Source organism: Rhopalosiphum maidis, chromosome 1, assembly GCF_003676215.2.
Source record: "Rhopalosiphum maidis isolate BTI-1 chromosome 1, ASM367621v3, whole genome shotgun sequence".
NCBI lineage: Eukaryota > Metazoa > Arthropoda > Insecta > Hemiptera > Aphididae > Rhopalosiphum > Rhopalosiphum maidis.
This window is the reverse complement of record NC_040877.1, coordinates 53,885,359-53,900,428: the sequence shown is the minus strand read 5'-3', so window position 1 is coordinate 53,900,428 and position 15,070 is coordinate 53,885,359. Positions and strand designations below refer to the sequence as shown.

Below are 15,070 nucleotides of genomic sequence, written 5' to 3'. Positions count from 1 at the left end.
AGTTCGTCAAATAATGATAGGTTATAAATATTATTATGTTTATTTTATTCGTACAAGTATACAATTTATACTATATTAACAAAATTTACACTTCCGAGAAAAGATCTCAATAGATGTTACATAGGACGTAACACGTAGTAATATTATTTATACGTAAAAAACCATATAAGTCGTTTCCCCTTGGTCACTCTCACTCATTTGAAATGTCGTATTATCGTTACAATCGTCAGTATTAATAGTTTTTTATTCGAAAAGGATTATAATAAATTATTTGCAGGTAAAGACTTTTAAAGAAACACAATTTATGCGACAAGTATGATATGTATATTCTAATGAATGGTAGACTTATCCCATTGGTCACCGAGAAAAAATGTTTGCTTGGAAAAAAATAAAACGGAAATTCAACTATATCATGGTATGAAAATCAATATCTCTACTCGGATTTGAAAATGTTGAAAGGTTTTAAAATGTATATTTACCGGATAAAATGTTGATTATTACCACTTAATAAAACTTTTGAACTTTTATAATCAAATGCTGGTATAAACCACTTCTCAAGAGTCTATTAATTTGCCAAGCTTTATAAAAGTAATTTCTGAAGTGTCGATTTTAAACAGAAATAAAAGATTTTTAAATAAAATTTTTTTTTAAATTCAATATCAGAAAATACGAATATAAATTTATGAACTACATATTATTATAATATAGTTGCCTTGCTTTCATTTCGGTTTTTAACATTAACGTTATTCAACTTGAACAATTTATAGTTTCAAAACTTTCTTTGGACTATAATTCAATTATTATTAGACATATTTTTTTTAAACACAGTAAAAAAACGGTAAAATAAAAAAATATATTGAATAGTGAAAATAATCTTGAGAAACTACGTTTATTGATGTCAAGATATAAATTAGAGTATTACCCATCTATAAATTATGTCATGATTCAACCCACATCAATTTATGTTAATCGCGATACTGTGAATTTTAATAATTACATTTTAATTTATTGTTTAATCTAGAACTATAATAATCAAATTATTCGCGTTGCCTTTGAACAAAATTAAATTGGTAAAATATTAGTGATTTACATATTTTTCTTAAAACCCCGTCGTTTTTATCTATTTAAACAACACAATTTTCAGCAAAAAACCGAATTATAACTTCTATATATACAATCATTTCATTATTATCAATGGTTCAGATTCTAAAATCAATTTATTAAAGTAATAGGTATTATATTTGGCCAAAATGTTGTTGCTTTGTCTAAGAAAAATAAATAAATGTAAAATCTACTTTCGTCGATCTATAATATAATAAATATACTCTAGGCAATATATTTTTGATTTTCTGATTCGAAAACGACATGTCAATGTAATAAATGTATTATATACAATATCTAATATACTAGATTAAATTTTAAAACAAATTAAATGAAAGTTTAACTTTATAAGTATTAAATGCTTAGTTTATGATATGCATTATATAACTACCTTTCATTTTCTATTTAGGTACGTGTTTGGATGTAATCATATTTTATACAAATATATAAAATACATGATACTCATCAAAAAATCACAAAATTTCAACTGATAAAAATAAAATATTATATCAATGTTTAAATTTTTTTTTTTTTTTTGATTATAGTATTGCGATTATAACAACATTTTTTTGATTTATTTGACTGAGAAAATACGTTTAAGACATATCTATCATCAATGTAACCTAATATTCGTCTTCGATAAGTCCAACAACGAATCTGATATTTTTGCCTTACAAAGACGCAATATGTTGACACGTTATTTAAATTATTTCACACACGTTCTTCAATCACACGACATAATTAGCTATTAAATAAAGGAACATAAAACGTAATCGATAAAAAATCTAATTATCATCTAATAATTATATTTTATTATCACTGTTTTTGTTTGTTATATTTATGTTTTTTCAATGTACTACAAATATTTCAATCGTGTATTGATATAATATCATTGACGTTTTATTTTTATCTATTCGTTTCCTTTATTCCAGGTTGGTGAGTTTTTCGTAGCTTTGATATATTTGAAATTATGGGGTCGAGGTTCAAGAGATTATATTTCGTTCGATCGATAGTTTACGCAAGATAAAACTATTCCACAAATCATATCATTCAAAAAATGTTTAAAATATCAGCGAAGCGAAACGCCTAGACTCAATATCTTGGTCTAATTATTAAACTTTTCGTAAAATTTAAATAGTTTTTAAAAACCAAAATGTTTTGAAAAAATAATTTTGTCGTGCGACACTTAGAACACTTAATTGTGCCACATAGTCACGTCCAATATGAATCAAAAAAATGGTTAACGCTGCTAAGTGTATGTCACATGCTAAAACTGATACAAATAAAAATAAAAATATCACCAATTATAAAATAATAAAATACTTTATTATTCAATGATAGTTCTTCAGTTCCATTATTAAAGTATTAAATGGACTATTTTCAGCGCAATAAAACCATTTACATTCATTTTTACGGCCCACTTAATGTGTAGTTGTACTTATTTAATTCAATTAAATCAGCCGATCAAACAACCATCTAGGTAAATCAACTGATATTATTTTGTTTTTCCTACGGGTTATTACTATGTAACATTTGTGATTATTTTTGTTTAATCTATATCGATAAAAATTAATTACTCAATAAGTTGCAACTATGTTCAATAACTTTCATGATTGATTCACCAATATTATAATATTATGCACATAAAATCCAACTATCTATTATTGTTTAAAGAATAATATCAAAAACCTCATAATATTTATATATTCTACGTATACACAAATAAACGAGTACCAATTTTTACGATATTATTTCCACCTTGATATAATCCAAACTAGTATATAATATTATTTAATGACTTTTTATATAATATGTACTTCAGCGGATTCTACGCCTCGAACGAAATCCCTTCAGTGTCAATCCTATAAACAATTTCGGAAATGGGCGTCGGATAATACACACTCTAGTTATATCACCTTTAACTCGTTACACACACACATGTACATAAATATAATATATATATATATATGAAACAGAGCCCGATAGCAGTAAGGATATCTCTAATCTCTTGTCGCCTTATTTTTCTTGGGTGTATATCAAGCCAGTTCATTCCAATTAAACTCTCTCATTCCAAGTGATCTCAAATACGAATTTCCTCGTCCATTTCGACTTTAAATTTAATATTTTTTTCGGTAATATGGAACAGAAGATCTTTAGTTAACTATATTATATTATTTAAGAAACTCTAATTTACCGGAAACTTTGGCAATTTCGTGTATAACATCATTTTGGTCGTCTATTAATATATATTAATGTTACAAAATAACAACTACTCGTTAAGTCGCACATTAAGCAATTTCACTAAAAAATATCCTCTATAAATAAATAATATTATTTTGTGTTCCTTGTTTCATATAGGTCTATATTGGAGTTATTACCATAAGTAAAAAATTAGCCTAAGAGTCACCATTTGAAAACGTTTGATATTATAAATTCTTTTAATTACTTATTATACCTTTAAATTTAATATACGAATACATAAAACTGATAATTATATAACTATATTGATTATTGATAATGGGTTCATAATAAATGCACCTAAAACGATTAGATTAAATATTTGTGACAAACTGTTTTCATTAATTCATTGCTGACCAAAATAAAATAATTGTTATCTTAATACGTGGTTTCAAAGATATAATATTATAATATAAAACTTCACAAATATGAAATTGGTTTATGATATAATTTATAAAAACCAGTGGAATTTTCACATTGTATGGTATTAATTAATACACAATAAATAAATTATTTACTTATCCAACTAAAATTGCAATTTAATCAAATAATTTAATGCTTTAAATGGCTTTTAAAACCATTTAAATAAGTAAGCTTAAATATAAAAAATATAGTCAAGTATGTAATCACTTTATCACACTACAGTACCTAAGTGTTGAGTGTATCTTGTCATATTATATATATATATATATATATCACTTTAATATATTTGTTAAATTTGAATTCAATAATAAATTATTGCAAACAATAAACAATTCTGATTGAAGGAGGTCTGTTAATCTGTTAATCTATGTAAGTAAGGATATATATATATACATTATATATTATATATTAATTGTATATTATATATATTTTAAACTATCGCAAAAGATTAAAATTAAAACAAATATTTTAAAAATTGTGTGTGGTAAAATATACCAATAATACGAAATATTACGAAAATAATTATTATCTACGAATAATATTGTTAAATTATAACAAAATAACTAAAATCTTTATTCTTTGTATAAATATTTTATTTCATCAATATTTGAACTTCAAACACAAGTAAAAAAAAAATTTGTCTATGTTTTTTAATATTTTTTAATCGCTACTACCTTTTATGGTACTACCCTTAATGACGTAGCCATAAGATGAATAAATTATTTAATGTACGATATTGTATCAAATTTTCAAGCTTTTTAAAAAAGCCTAAAAAATTCTGTCTGCACAATATAATTAGAAATATACAAATATCTACAATAGCTTAAACATTGTCTTAATATTTTCAAAATTCTATTGAAAACCTCATAATACATTTCCAAACTTTGTCTTTGGGTACGAACTTTAAAAACTGTACCTATGCATTTACAACTACAAAATAATTTATCCATATTTTGCGAATTTGACAAATTTCAAACGCTCAAAAAAAATTATTATAAATTTAGGCTAATATTTTTTTGAGAATTTTAAACGTCTCAAAATATTTTTAAAATCACATTATTATATTATATTAAGAAAACCTAATTAATTAATTTTGTAAAAATTATATATATACCAATCTGTAATTATTAGTTAGAATCATAACAAAATCATTAAAAAATTTTGTATAAAACTAGTTTGTACACAAATTTCCCAATTTTACTTTTTTTTTTTTTAGTCTTCCCAGCTATTAATAAAAGCGCATGTATTTGATATATTTATATTTTTTGCTTTCAATTCCAAACTACTAACTAGATTCATTTTTCAACTAGAATACATATTTAAATTAAAGTACGAAATACGAAGCATATTTTCTATTATAATAAGACGTGTTTTTAGAGTTAGACACAAAAAATACTCATCACTTTAAGATCAATACATTTATCGCTCACATTAGAATCTTAAATAAAAGGTAACTTATATTATATTTAATTTAAAACAGTATTTACTAGAAAAGCGGTAATACTACTCTATGTTATTTTAAAAGTTCTCTGCTTATCACACTTAATTCATTCGTCTGTAATCCACACTCTGATTCATTTTAAAAACGCATTCCTTTCTAGAGCTGTGTCTTAGTTATGTGACAAATATCTTACTTTTGATTTTTTCTTAATAATACTATTACGTATCACATTTTTTCATTTAATTACATAATAAATTAATTAATATCAATAATATCTTAATATCAGTTTTTTAATAATATATTACATTATATGAATACCACTCTCCTTGTGTAATTCAAACAAAAATAACATTTGTTGGAGTGGTGTTTTCTCACAGGCTTGCCATTCTATTGATTATATAATAGTTAAATGTTTATTATGAGATACAGCGACTTCAATCAAAACTTTTCGCTTGCCAGAGCGTCATAAACTCTAACAAACAATATTCCTTTTGCTTGTTCATTAAATTTTTCCTATCAAATAAAATTCCAATTAAGATTCAGACAAATGACGAAAATAACAACATCATCATAAATTTCTCTCAGTCTTATGTTTAACTTATTCATACTACAATTACTCTGTCTTTTTTTTGTTTACTCTTATTCTGCTTAAATTCTCTCGTGGCTGCTTCGATGACAAACGCTACACAAAGTTTGTTTTCTGTTGTCAATATGAATTTGGGAAACTTCTTTTGATATTGATTAAAAAAAAAGGTTTAATAACAAAACACAATGTGAATGTGATAGTTATAAGTACAAGGTAAATCCAATGTTCATGACATATTGTATAACATATACCCGTAGGTACAAATTGTCAATGAAAATTTTTCATTTATTTTATTTTATTTATTTAAATTGAGAATCATTATTCAAACAATTTTTTGGTAATATTTATAATTAAAATACTGTAAATCTTTTATTTCATTTGAAATACTCAACAATTTTAAAAGTATTAAGCTTTGTTGGGTGAAGAAAGATACTTAAATAATACACTGATAAATGATAATCAATGGCAAATCCAGAGTGAATATAAACTCGAAACAATACAACTAATTATCTTATACATTTTTAAACATTATCCAAGTATCAAATGTTTATTTGATATATATTATTTATACATATATAGATATAGAAATAATACGAAAGACAGAGGATTATATATATATATATATATATGGAAGGTTTCGTACATAAGTGACAACCTAAAAATTGTCTACTGTAACTTTTAATTGGTTGAATTATTAAACATAAAATAATTTGAATAAATATATTGTAATATAAACAACTTTTAAAACTAATATTAATACATTTTTCTTTAAGTTGTCTTAAACACAACTAAAAAATAATTATTTAATAATTTCACTATAATAAATAATAAATATTTAAAAAGTTTTTCAAAAATATTTTATAGATCACATCAATAATTATAATTACTAAATGTTTTATTTACTTTAATTAAATATTACACTTTTTATATGCTTCTGTAACTTAAGTTATTGTCTAAATAAATAGCCTTTTACTTAACTGTTTCAATTCGTGATCTTTATAAAATAGTCTTGAGAAGGAGAAAGTTAGAATGACTTAAACGATTTTTGCGTGGTAACGAAATAACGACGAAAAAAAGTCAAAACAGGAAACAATAATATTTATTGTTATGGCTATGGGAAATACTGGTAAAGATAACAGGCGCGTAGGGAAACCAGAAAATTATTGCGGAAGTTATCCTTTTAAAAAAAAAAAGAATCAACTTCAAAAAGGAAGAAGGGTAAAATAGGGGTCATGACAATTCTTATTGATGTAAAAGCAGAAATATATTTCTTTGGAAAAAAATACACATTATATATATAGGTATTTTTATATTAAACAAGAAAAACATTGTGCTGATTTGTTGTAAAACTAAGTACAATCTAATGTAATGCAATTTCTCTTAAATTGATAATAACGTTTGATTGTCAATTAAGTTTGAATTTGAGCTATTATATTTATATTTGTAACTATTTAATAAAAATACTTTTTACATTTTATATGTTTTATCATTTCCGTTATTACATTTACTAAAAAAATAAAATACAATAAATATAAACATAGTTTTTTTTTTAATCCAACTTAAATAAATTACACAATATTGTAATATATTGTATATCTAGATAAAATAATATATAGATTTATAATTGTATAAGATTGGGTAAAAATTATGTTTTAAACTTGTAAATTAAATTTTTATTTTACAATTAGAAATTATATTTACTTAAGATTTAAATAATTTGCATTACAATTTTATTTTATAATTTTATCTTGGATTTGTTTATAAAAATTTAAAAGTGCATAGAACTCAACAAAAAAGCATAGCAATAAGTCATGTTAACCTACAGTGGCAGTAAGTCTCTAAAGGTAAAGTCATGTTTGTAAAATTTCATGACTTCGAATAAACATGTTATATTATTTACTTTTATGTTAGACAATTATAAAATAGTAATTAATTAAATTAAAGTTATTAACCTTTAGGGAAATAAAAACTAATCAGTAATTATAATAGGCTATTAGCAATAATTTTTATCACCTCTTACAATCGTTATAAAATTATATGAAATTCTAGATCTTATTTCTTTTTCCCATAGCCAATGTTTTTTCCTTCTATACTCTTCAGTAGTTTCAGAATACATTTTTAAAATGCCAGTCCCGAAGTAAAGTTTTGTTCCATGTTCACGCATACATTTAGCTTATCTCTAAACCAGAGGATGGTCTTTAGGTTTCGCGCATAACCTATAAATCCGTTGGCCGTGATTTATTAGTCTTGATTTCTTATGAAAGTTGGGACCTTCTTTTTGGAACTCTTAGGCGAGTGGTGAATGCTGAGAGAAAAGTTTTCGGATTTAGTGATGACAGTGACTGTGAATTTAAATTGAATGAAATTTTTACCATATAATTCAAAAAAAAAAAACTAAAAATTAATGATGGAGTGTGAAGAGTGCAAAAAAGTCTGCAACAATGACAGTGATAACGTAAAAACGAATTGTTTAATACGGTTAAAATCTGTGTGACCTTTAAATTGATTTAGCTATAAATTATTACATTTAAAGGTCTAAAATTATAAAAGCAATATGTAAGGATATATTATATATTATGAAAATAGTTCTTAATTCTTAATTTAAGATTCTAAATTAAAATATACAAATTAGGTTCTATCATAACTGTGTGCAATGCACACTGTGCATCCATATAAACTGTATTAGTCTGTCTAAAAAAAAAACATACATAACACATGAACAAATTGCTTTTGAAAATAAAACATTTTTTACTCACACATTTATATTCTCGTAAATATTTTCTTTATTTTCTTAAGTTTAATATAAATATGGACATATTATAATGTATATACAATAATAAACATTAAATAAAATGTGTTTCTCCTTTCGCAGAATAATATAATATAACCACATTACCAATGTACCGGACTCTTATGAAATGCCCTAATGCATTACAATTTCTATGAAATACTACAATTTAATATTGAAACAGTGGTTAGTTTAATTGCTTAGTTGGGGTAAATAATAATTTGAAATGCGGACCTCAAATAATAACGACTTTAATTTATTTTAAATCAAATGAGTAATTACTTGTTTTTATTTTTTATTTAACAGTAACAACTGTATTGGTATGCGGAAATACTGTTTTTTTTTTTTTATAAGTACAAAATTCTCCCTTTTACATCAAAAGCTGCAAAGTATTATATTAAAATGGAGAAAAAATAACAATAAAATCATCTAGATAAAAAAACAACATCCATGTATCTTTTTTTCTAGCTATCCCGACGTTATACGCGCACTGTATTTAAGTGCAGTATATCCTATAGAAAGTTTGCCACGAGTTAAAGGCCACTTAAGCTTTGTCACATGATCAAAGCTGTCTTTTACAGATGATTTTCTACTGTTCTGGGTCATAGTACTTTTTGATAATATTCAATAAACTGTGCATGATAGGAATGTTGAGTCCTGAAAATGCGAGACCAATCAATTACATTTTATTTTTTCATTGTTTTTTTCATCGCTGTAATTAACCTAAGTTTTAGAGAAAGTTATTATCTTATTGGTTATTATTCATTATTATAACACGATTTGAATATATAAAAGACGTAAGGTAAACTAAAATATTTATAACAATATAATAACTCCGAATCCTTAACTTCAAAGTATAGATATTTTATTAAAAATATTAAATAAAATCAGTCAGATTTTAACAAGACAAACTATATTTGACGTATTATGAAATTTCGTCCATACGTTTTTATAATATTACAATAAACGCGGAATTATTCATATATTATTAAACTTACCTATTATATTATATATATATATTAGTAATAATATATTTAACTTTTAAACATAATCTGTGTACAGAGCATTCTATAATGTTACGGTTTGCTTATATATTTTCAGATGGGGAAACATTTTCACAGAACTTCCATATTAATAAAAGCGTTCAACCATAAATTTCGCCTCGACCTGGAGCTCAACACGTAAGTACACCATAATTTCTAACCACAGTTCATTTTAGGGTTGAAATTTCATAAATAAATTTAACTCGACAATTTGATTTAGTTTAAAATTAATTTTTTTACACAACCTAAACGATTAAAGAACGCTCAATTCGAATATATAAACACAAAATATATTAGCTTTGGGTAAATATCCGGAATTCTCATTTAATCACTTAATTAACACTCAAAAATATGTTATATGTATATAATATACATAACATTTTTTATCTACAGAGCGCTTCATGTATTATGTATCAATACATGGTTGACGTCATTATTTAATTTAATAATAAATTTATTTTAATTCCAATTCATAAGATATTAAAGTTCATATTTTTAAATTCTTGAGATTTTTTTTATTACTTAAGGAGTATCTTGTAGCAGTACAATTTTTTATTTTATAAATGAGAACCACTTTTTACTATAAATTATCTAGTGGACAAGTTTTTTTTTTAAATGTTAATGTACCTAATTTAAAATTCAAACGAATATTTTTTAATTTATTAAAATGTTTATATAAAGAATAATATTTTCTAAAAATGGTTTTACAAAAATATAAAATAGATATAATCTGAATTATACTTGGTCCATTTTGATAGATTAGTATAAATTGAAAAACAGAAGTTTATATCTTCATAGGACAGTCCATATCTAATCAACAAATTAAAAAATTGATCTTAAAGTTTATTTAAAAATTCCAAAAAAAAAAAACGATTTTTTATAACTATAATTTAAAAAAAGAATGAACATGCTTGGTGAATCACTCTGTATATTGAAAATACTATATACATATATTCGTATGCGTAAATACGAATTCATTATTGATTATTAATTATAAATACGTTTCATCCTTAATTACATTTTGAAATATATACTTTACAAAGATGATGTAGAGTAAACAAGATTTTTAATCTACATAATATTTTGAAATAAAATTATTTACAAATAAACATAATATTTAGCCAATAAGGTAACATTAATGATAGTTATTAACATTATTAAACAAAATATTTTCATTACAAACATAATATACCGGATTTTATATTATCAAATTATGAGCTACATATACTTTTAATGATGAACTATTCGGATTTATGTTGTTTTAATCAGATATTTAAAAATAATAAAATCAAAAACTAATATTTAAAATATTTAAAATAATCTAATTTGACTATTTGTCCTTTTCATTTATAAAGGTACGATAATATTATAATGCATATTATATCGTACAATGTATACCACATGTATTAAAAACTATTTCAACATATTTATTTTTAGTATAAAGTTAAAAATCTGTTTTAAAGCTCAAAATGTGCATTTTAATGATGATCCTTATAAAAAAATACACAAATAATAATATATGACATATATATTTTACCATTATAAAATTATTGTCTTATAAAAAATAATAGTATATTCGGGAAAATTAGAATATCTAAAAATAAATGTGATTATTATATTATGTGAACAATCGTTTTCTAGACATTTTTATGAGAACAAAAAATCAATACAAACAAATATTCTCGTGGCAAAATTATGCAACTTACAAAAACTGAAAATCGTTTAATATATTTTTGTTCTCCTTTTTAAATTATACACTCATTAAAATACAATTTCTTATATAAATGGTTTTCTTTTAAAATGCTTTTATTGCAAATAGATTGGAAGAAATAGGTTAAACAATATATTTTATTCTCAAGTAGTTGGCACAATAATTATAATAATTATTATAATCGTGTTGTACTCGTATTCCATACGTCATATTTTTTTAAATAATTAACGTTGAGAGAAATAAAACCAGGAAAATGCACTGCTGTATAGTAAGTTTCAAGTGTACTTCATCATTGAGTAGGTCACTGTAATGGATGTATTAAATATGATTTCAATGATAAATCATTGCAAATGAATTAGGATGTTATGTAGAGACCAGTGTATCACATATATTTCTAATTAATTTAAATATTAAAATACTTTATAATTTATTTATAATACTATGAATAATTTATTCGTCTTGCAGTAAGTTTATCAAATTCATCGCTTATTCTAAAGTATAATTAATATATAATCACTGTAATATTATGTATAGTTTATTGTTATTATAAGCTTATATGCCAATACCAATATACCGTAGAATAATGTGAATATATATCATATAATAGTTCCACACTATAAATAACTTTAAAATTAGTCTAAATATTAAGAAAATACAATGTGTATAGAATATCTGCCATAAATCATCGTAATACCAATACAATAATCGCTCTTCTTGTAATCTACAATCATAAATATGTATGTCTTCCGTAATAACATCACTTGTAGTTCAATAATAATTTAATTCAAAATTACAATCATGGTAAGACTAACTACAATGCCTCAACTTCACTCAGCATTAATCATCAGTCTTTAAATTTAATTTTTACATATTTTCCATCAACTGATATTGTACTTGAAATATAGCCATCATACAGGAAATTAATATCTCATTTGTCATTGGGTATAAATCTGAATCATTTTCTCGTGTTCTCGGACAGATTTCGTATATACAATGACTTATGCGTGATCGTATTTGAAAATTATAATGTTATATACATACAAGTTGTGTGTCTGAAATGCTATATGCTACCGATGTATATTGGTAATATCAAAATAGCCAATGTATGAATGTATACTCATTTAGTAATTGCACAGAATATATTCTGTGGTAATTGAGCTTATCGAATACTATCAATATAGCAAAGGTATCATTAAATAATATTTATTTTATTTAAAATAATATCTGTGAATATCTCCCCGAACGATGGTTGTAAAAGCTAGCAAATGTCAAATTAGTTTTTAAATAGGTTTATCATATATTTTATAAAATAAATGAAATTTTCACACTGTTCGGTATTAATTATTACACTAAAAATAAACTATTTAAGATTTATTCGTTCGTATTTATAAAATTTACATACACGACGAGATTATAATAAATTAATTAATCAGAAAACCATTTAAAAATGCAATGCTTTGTAAAACGCATAGTTTTTCTGTGAATGATCTAAAATAATTCAAAGCTCTTTATAGTTTTTCACTGATAGAATATAATCTAAAGTAAGTACATCTCTTTTATTTTGAGTCTATAATCCAACTAATATCACAATTTAATAAAAAAATTGTATAAATACTTTATTGATTTGTAACCCTAAAATTATATTTCCAACTCTAATAAATGCATCTGATTGTACTTAAACTCATTTAAAAATATAAACTAAAACACAAAAATGTGGTCAAGTAGATAAGTACTCTAATACACAGTAGGTATTGAATGAATCTTGTAATCAAAAAGGTCTCTGTAATAAATGTATTAAATTTGATTTCAATAATAAATCATTATAAAAAAAAAAAAAAAATGATTCTGAGCGATGTCGGTCTGTTGGCCTATATAAATAAGTAAATTTAATTATATAGTGACATTATTATTATATTATAATAATTTATTTTAATATTAGTAATATAATAGGTTGTATTAATTGTTCGATTAATGCTAAGTATAAATTTTCAATAAAATTTAAACTTTCAATGCATAAAAAAGAATCTTTACTAAGTATTTACTTTTTTTTAATTAATGTAAAAAAACATATTTGATGATACAATGCATCTTGTATTAAATTTTCAAGCATTTTTACGGAGGCAAAACAATTTTATTAATATTTTTATTATTTTAAAAATAAATTCTTGTAAATATTTTGAAAATTTCTTTGTGTATGGTTTTGGTTAAAGAGTAGTAGAATTTTAATTATCTGTGGTTATTATTTTTTTCGTTGTAAGAAAAAAATGAAATCAATACTTATTTTTAAAAACTGGCTTTGTCAAAAAAATGGTGATTTTTTTCTAATTTTTTTTTTTTTTGATCTGTTGTAAAATATATACTAAAAATTTCCAATTTGGTAATATCACCATTTCAAAATTTTCCCTGTAGACTTTCCAAATGTATCAACAAAATCTTTTTTCGTTTCGGAAAATAAACTAATATACTAACCTCAATATTTTACTATAATACCTGCTTACAAACTAAAAAAAAAAATACAGATTATTGAAAAATCAATACATTCATTGCTCTGCTTAGAATCTAAAAATAGTATTTTCTTTTCTTCTTAATAGTTTGCTTGGTTTTTTTTCCCATTCATTTTTTCCGTAATAATGATAACAATAGGTGCTGCGCACGCCTGGTTGTTTAACAACTCAAGAAACACGTTGATCATTCAGTACTATGGCTTGGAACAATAGCTTTAACGTGTACTATTTCTTGAAAGCTGTAGTTCCGCTAAGGGAAATGAGAAAAAATATATTTCTGCTATTAAACGAGAGTAAAACAGTACAAATGAGAACAGCAGAAAAATTTTGTACAGAATTAAAAACGCAATGTGGTTGAAAATGATTGAGCCGTCGTGTCACTACCTCTCTATATATACACATATAATAAAAAATAATAAAAGATTTAAAACTCGAAATGGCAAAGTTTTCGCATCGCTTGGAATATTACCATAAAATAATTTTTTTTATAATAATCTTTATGTTTTATCCTTTGAATTCGGCCGTTCATTACACACATGCATACAAGCATATCATTTACACATGTTATATGTTATGTGTGTGTGAATAACGATTATTTATATATACCAATCGTATTTTGATTTAACTTAGTAAAAATGTAAAATTCATCTTTTCTTTATAGTGCAAGATATTTACAGAAATCCAATAGCATTAAGAAACAGTATAAATTTTGATCAGTATAATATTATATTTGTGAAATATTTATTTTTTCCGTACCTAATCTTTTATTTTATACATAAATTCTGATTAAGCTAAACTTGACAACACGGTTCGCAAGTAACAACAATATTATTCACTGATATCAATGTAAAAACATATTTAGCTGGACAAAAACCTGTATTGTTTTTAAACTATAAATCAGCTCATATTTTTATATTTAATAAATGAATTTACCTACATAGAATATGCAAATATTATATTATCAGAATATTAGAATAAGTTTAAAATGTGATAAATGTATGTTTTTATAATACTTAAGTATTAATAATATCATAAATGCAATGTTTTTACCGAAAATTAAATCAATTTTCACAATATTAATATGTTAAAGTAAAATATATTTTTTTTTTTTTAATAACAAATCATGAAATATATTCAGTAATATAGACTGATAGACCATCTTCGCTCAGATTTGGTTTTCGTATACAATAATTTTATTGTTGAATTCAAATTTAACACATAATTTAATGACTTGT

General features: G+C 23.5%; 1 protein-coding gene across 4 annotated transcripts in view; it reads left to right on the top strand.

Annotated features, from left to right (window-relative positions):
- Window positions 1-15,070, top strand: part of LOC113550513 (disintegrin and metalloproteinase domain-containing protein 11) — a 225,288-nt gene that overhangs the window by 175,999 nt on the left and 34,219 nt on the right. For all 4 annotated transcript variants that reach the window (XM_026952393.1, XM_026952392.1, XM_026952391.1 and 1 more), the window contains exon 5: window positions 9,679-9,758. In XM_026952393.1, the coding sequence (XP_026808194.1) occupies window positions 9,679-9,758 (80 nt within the window). The remainder of the gene's footprint in view (window positions 1-9,678; window positions 9,759-15,070) is intronic.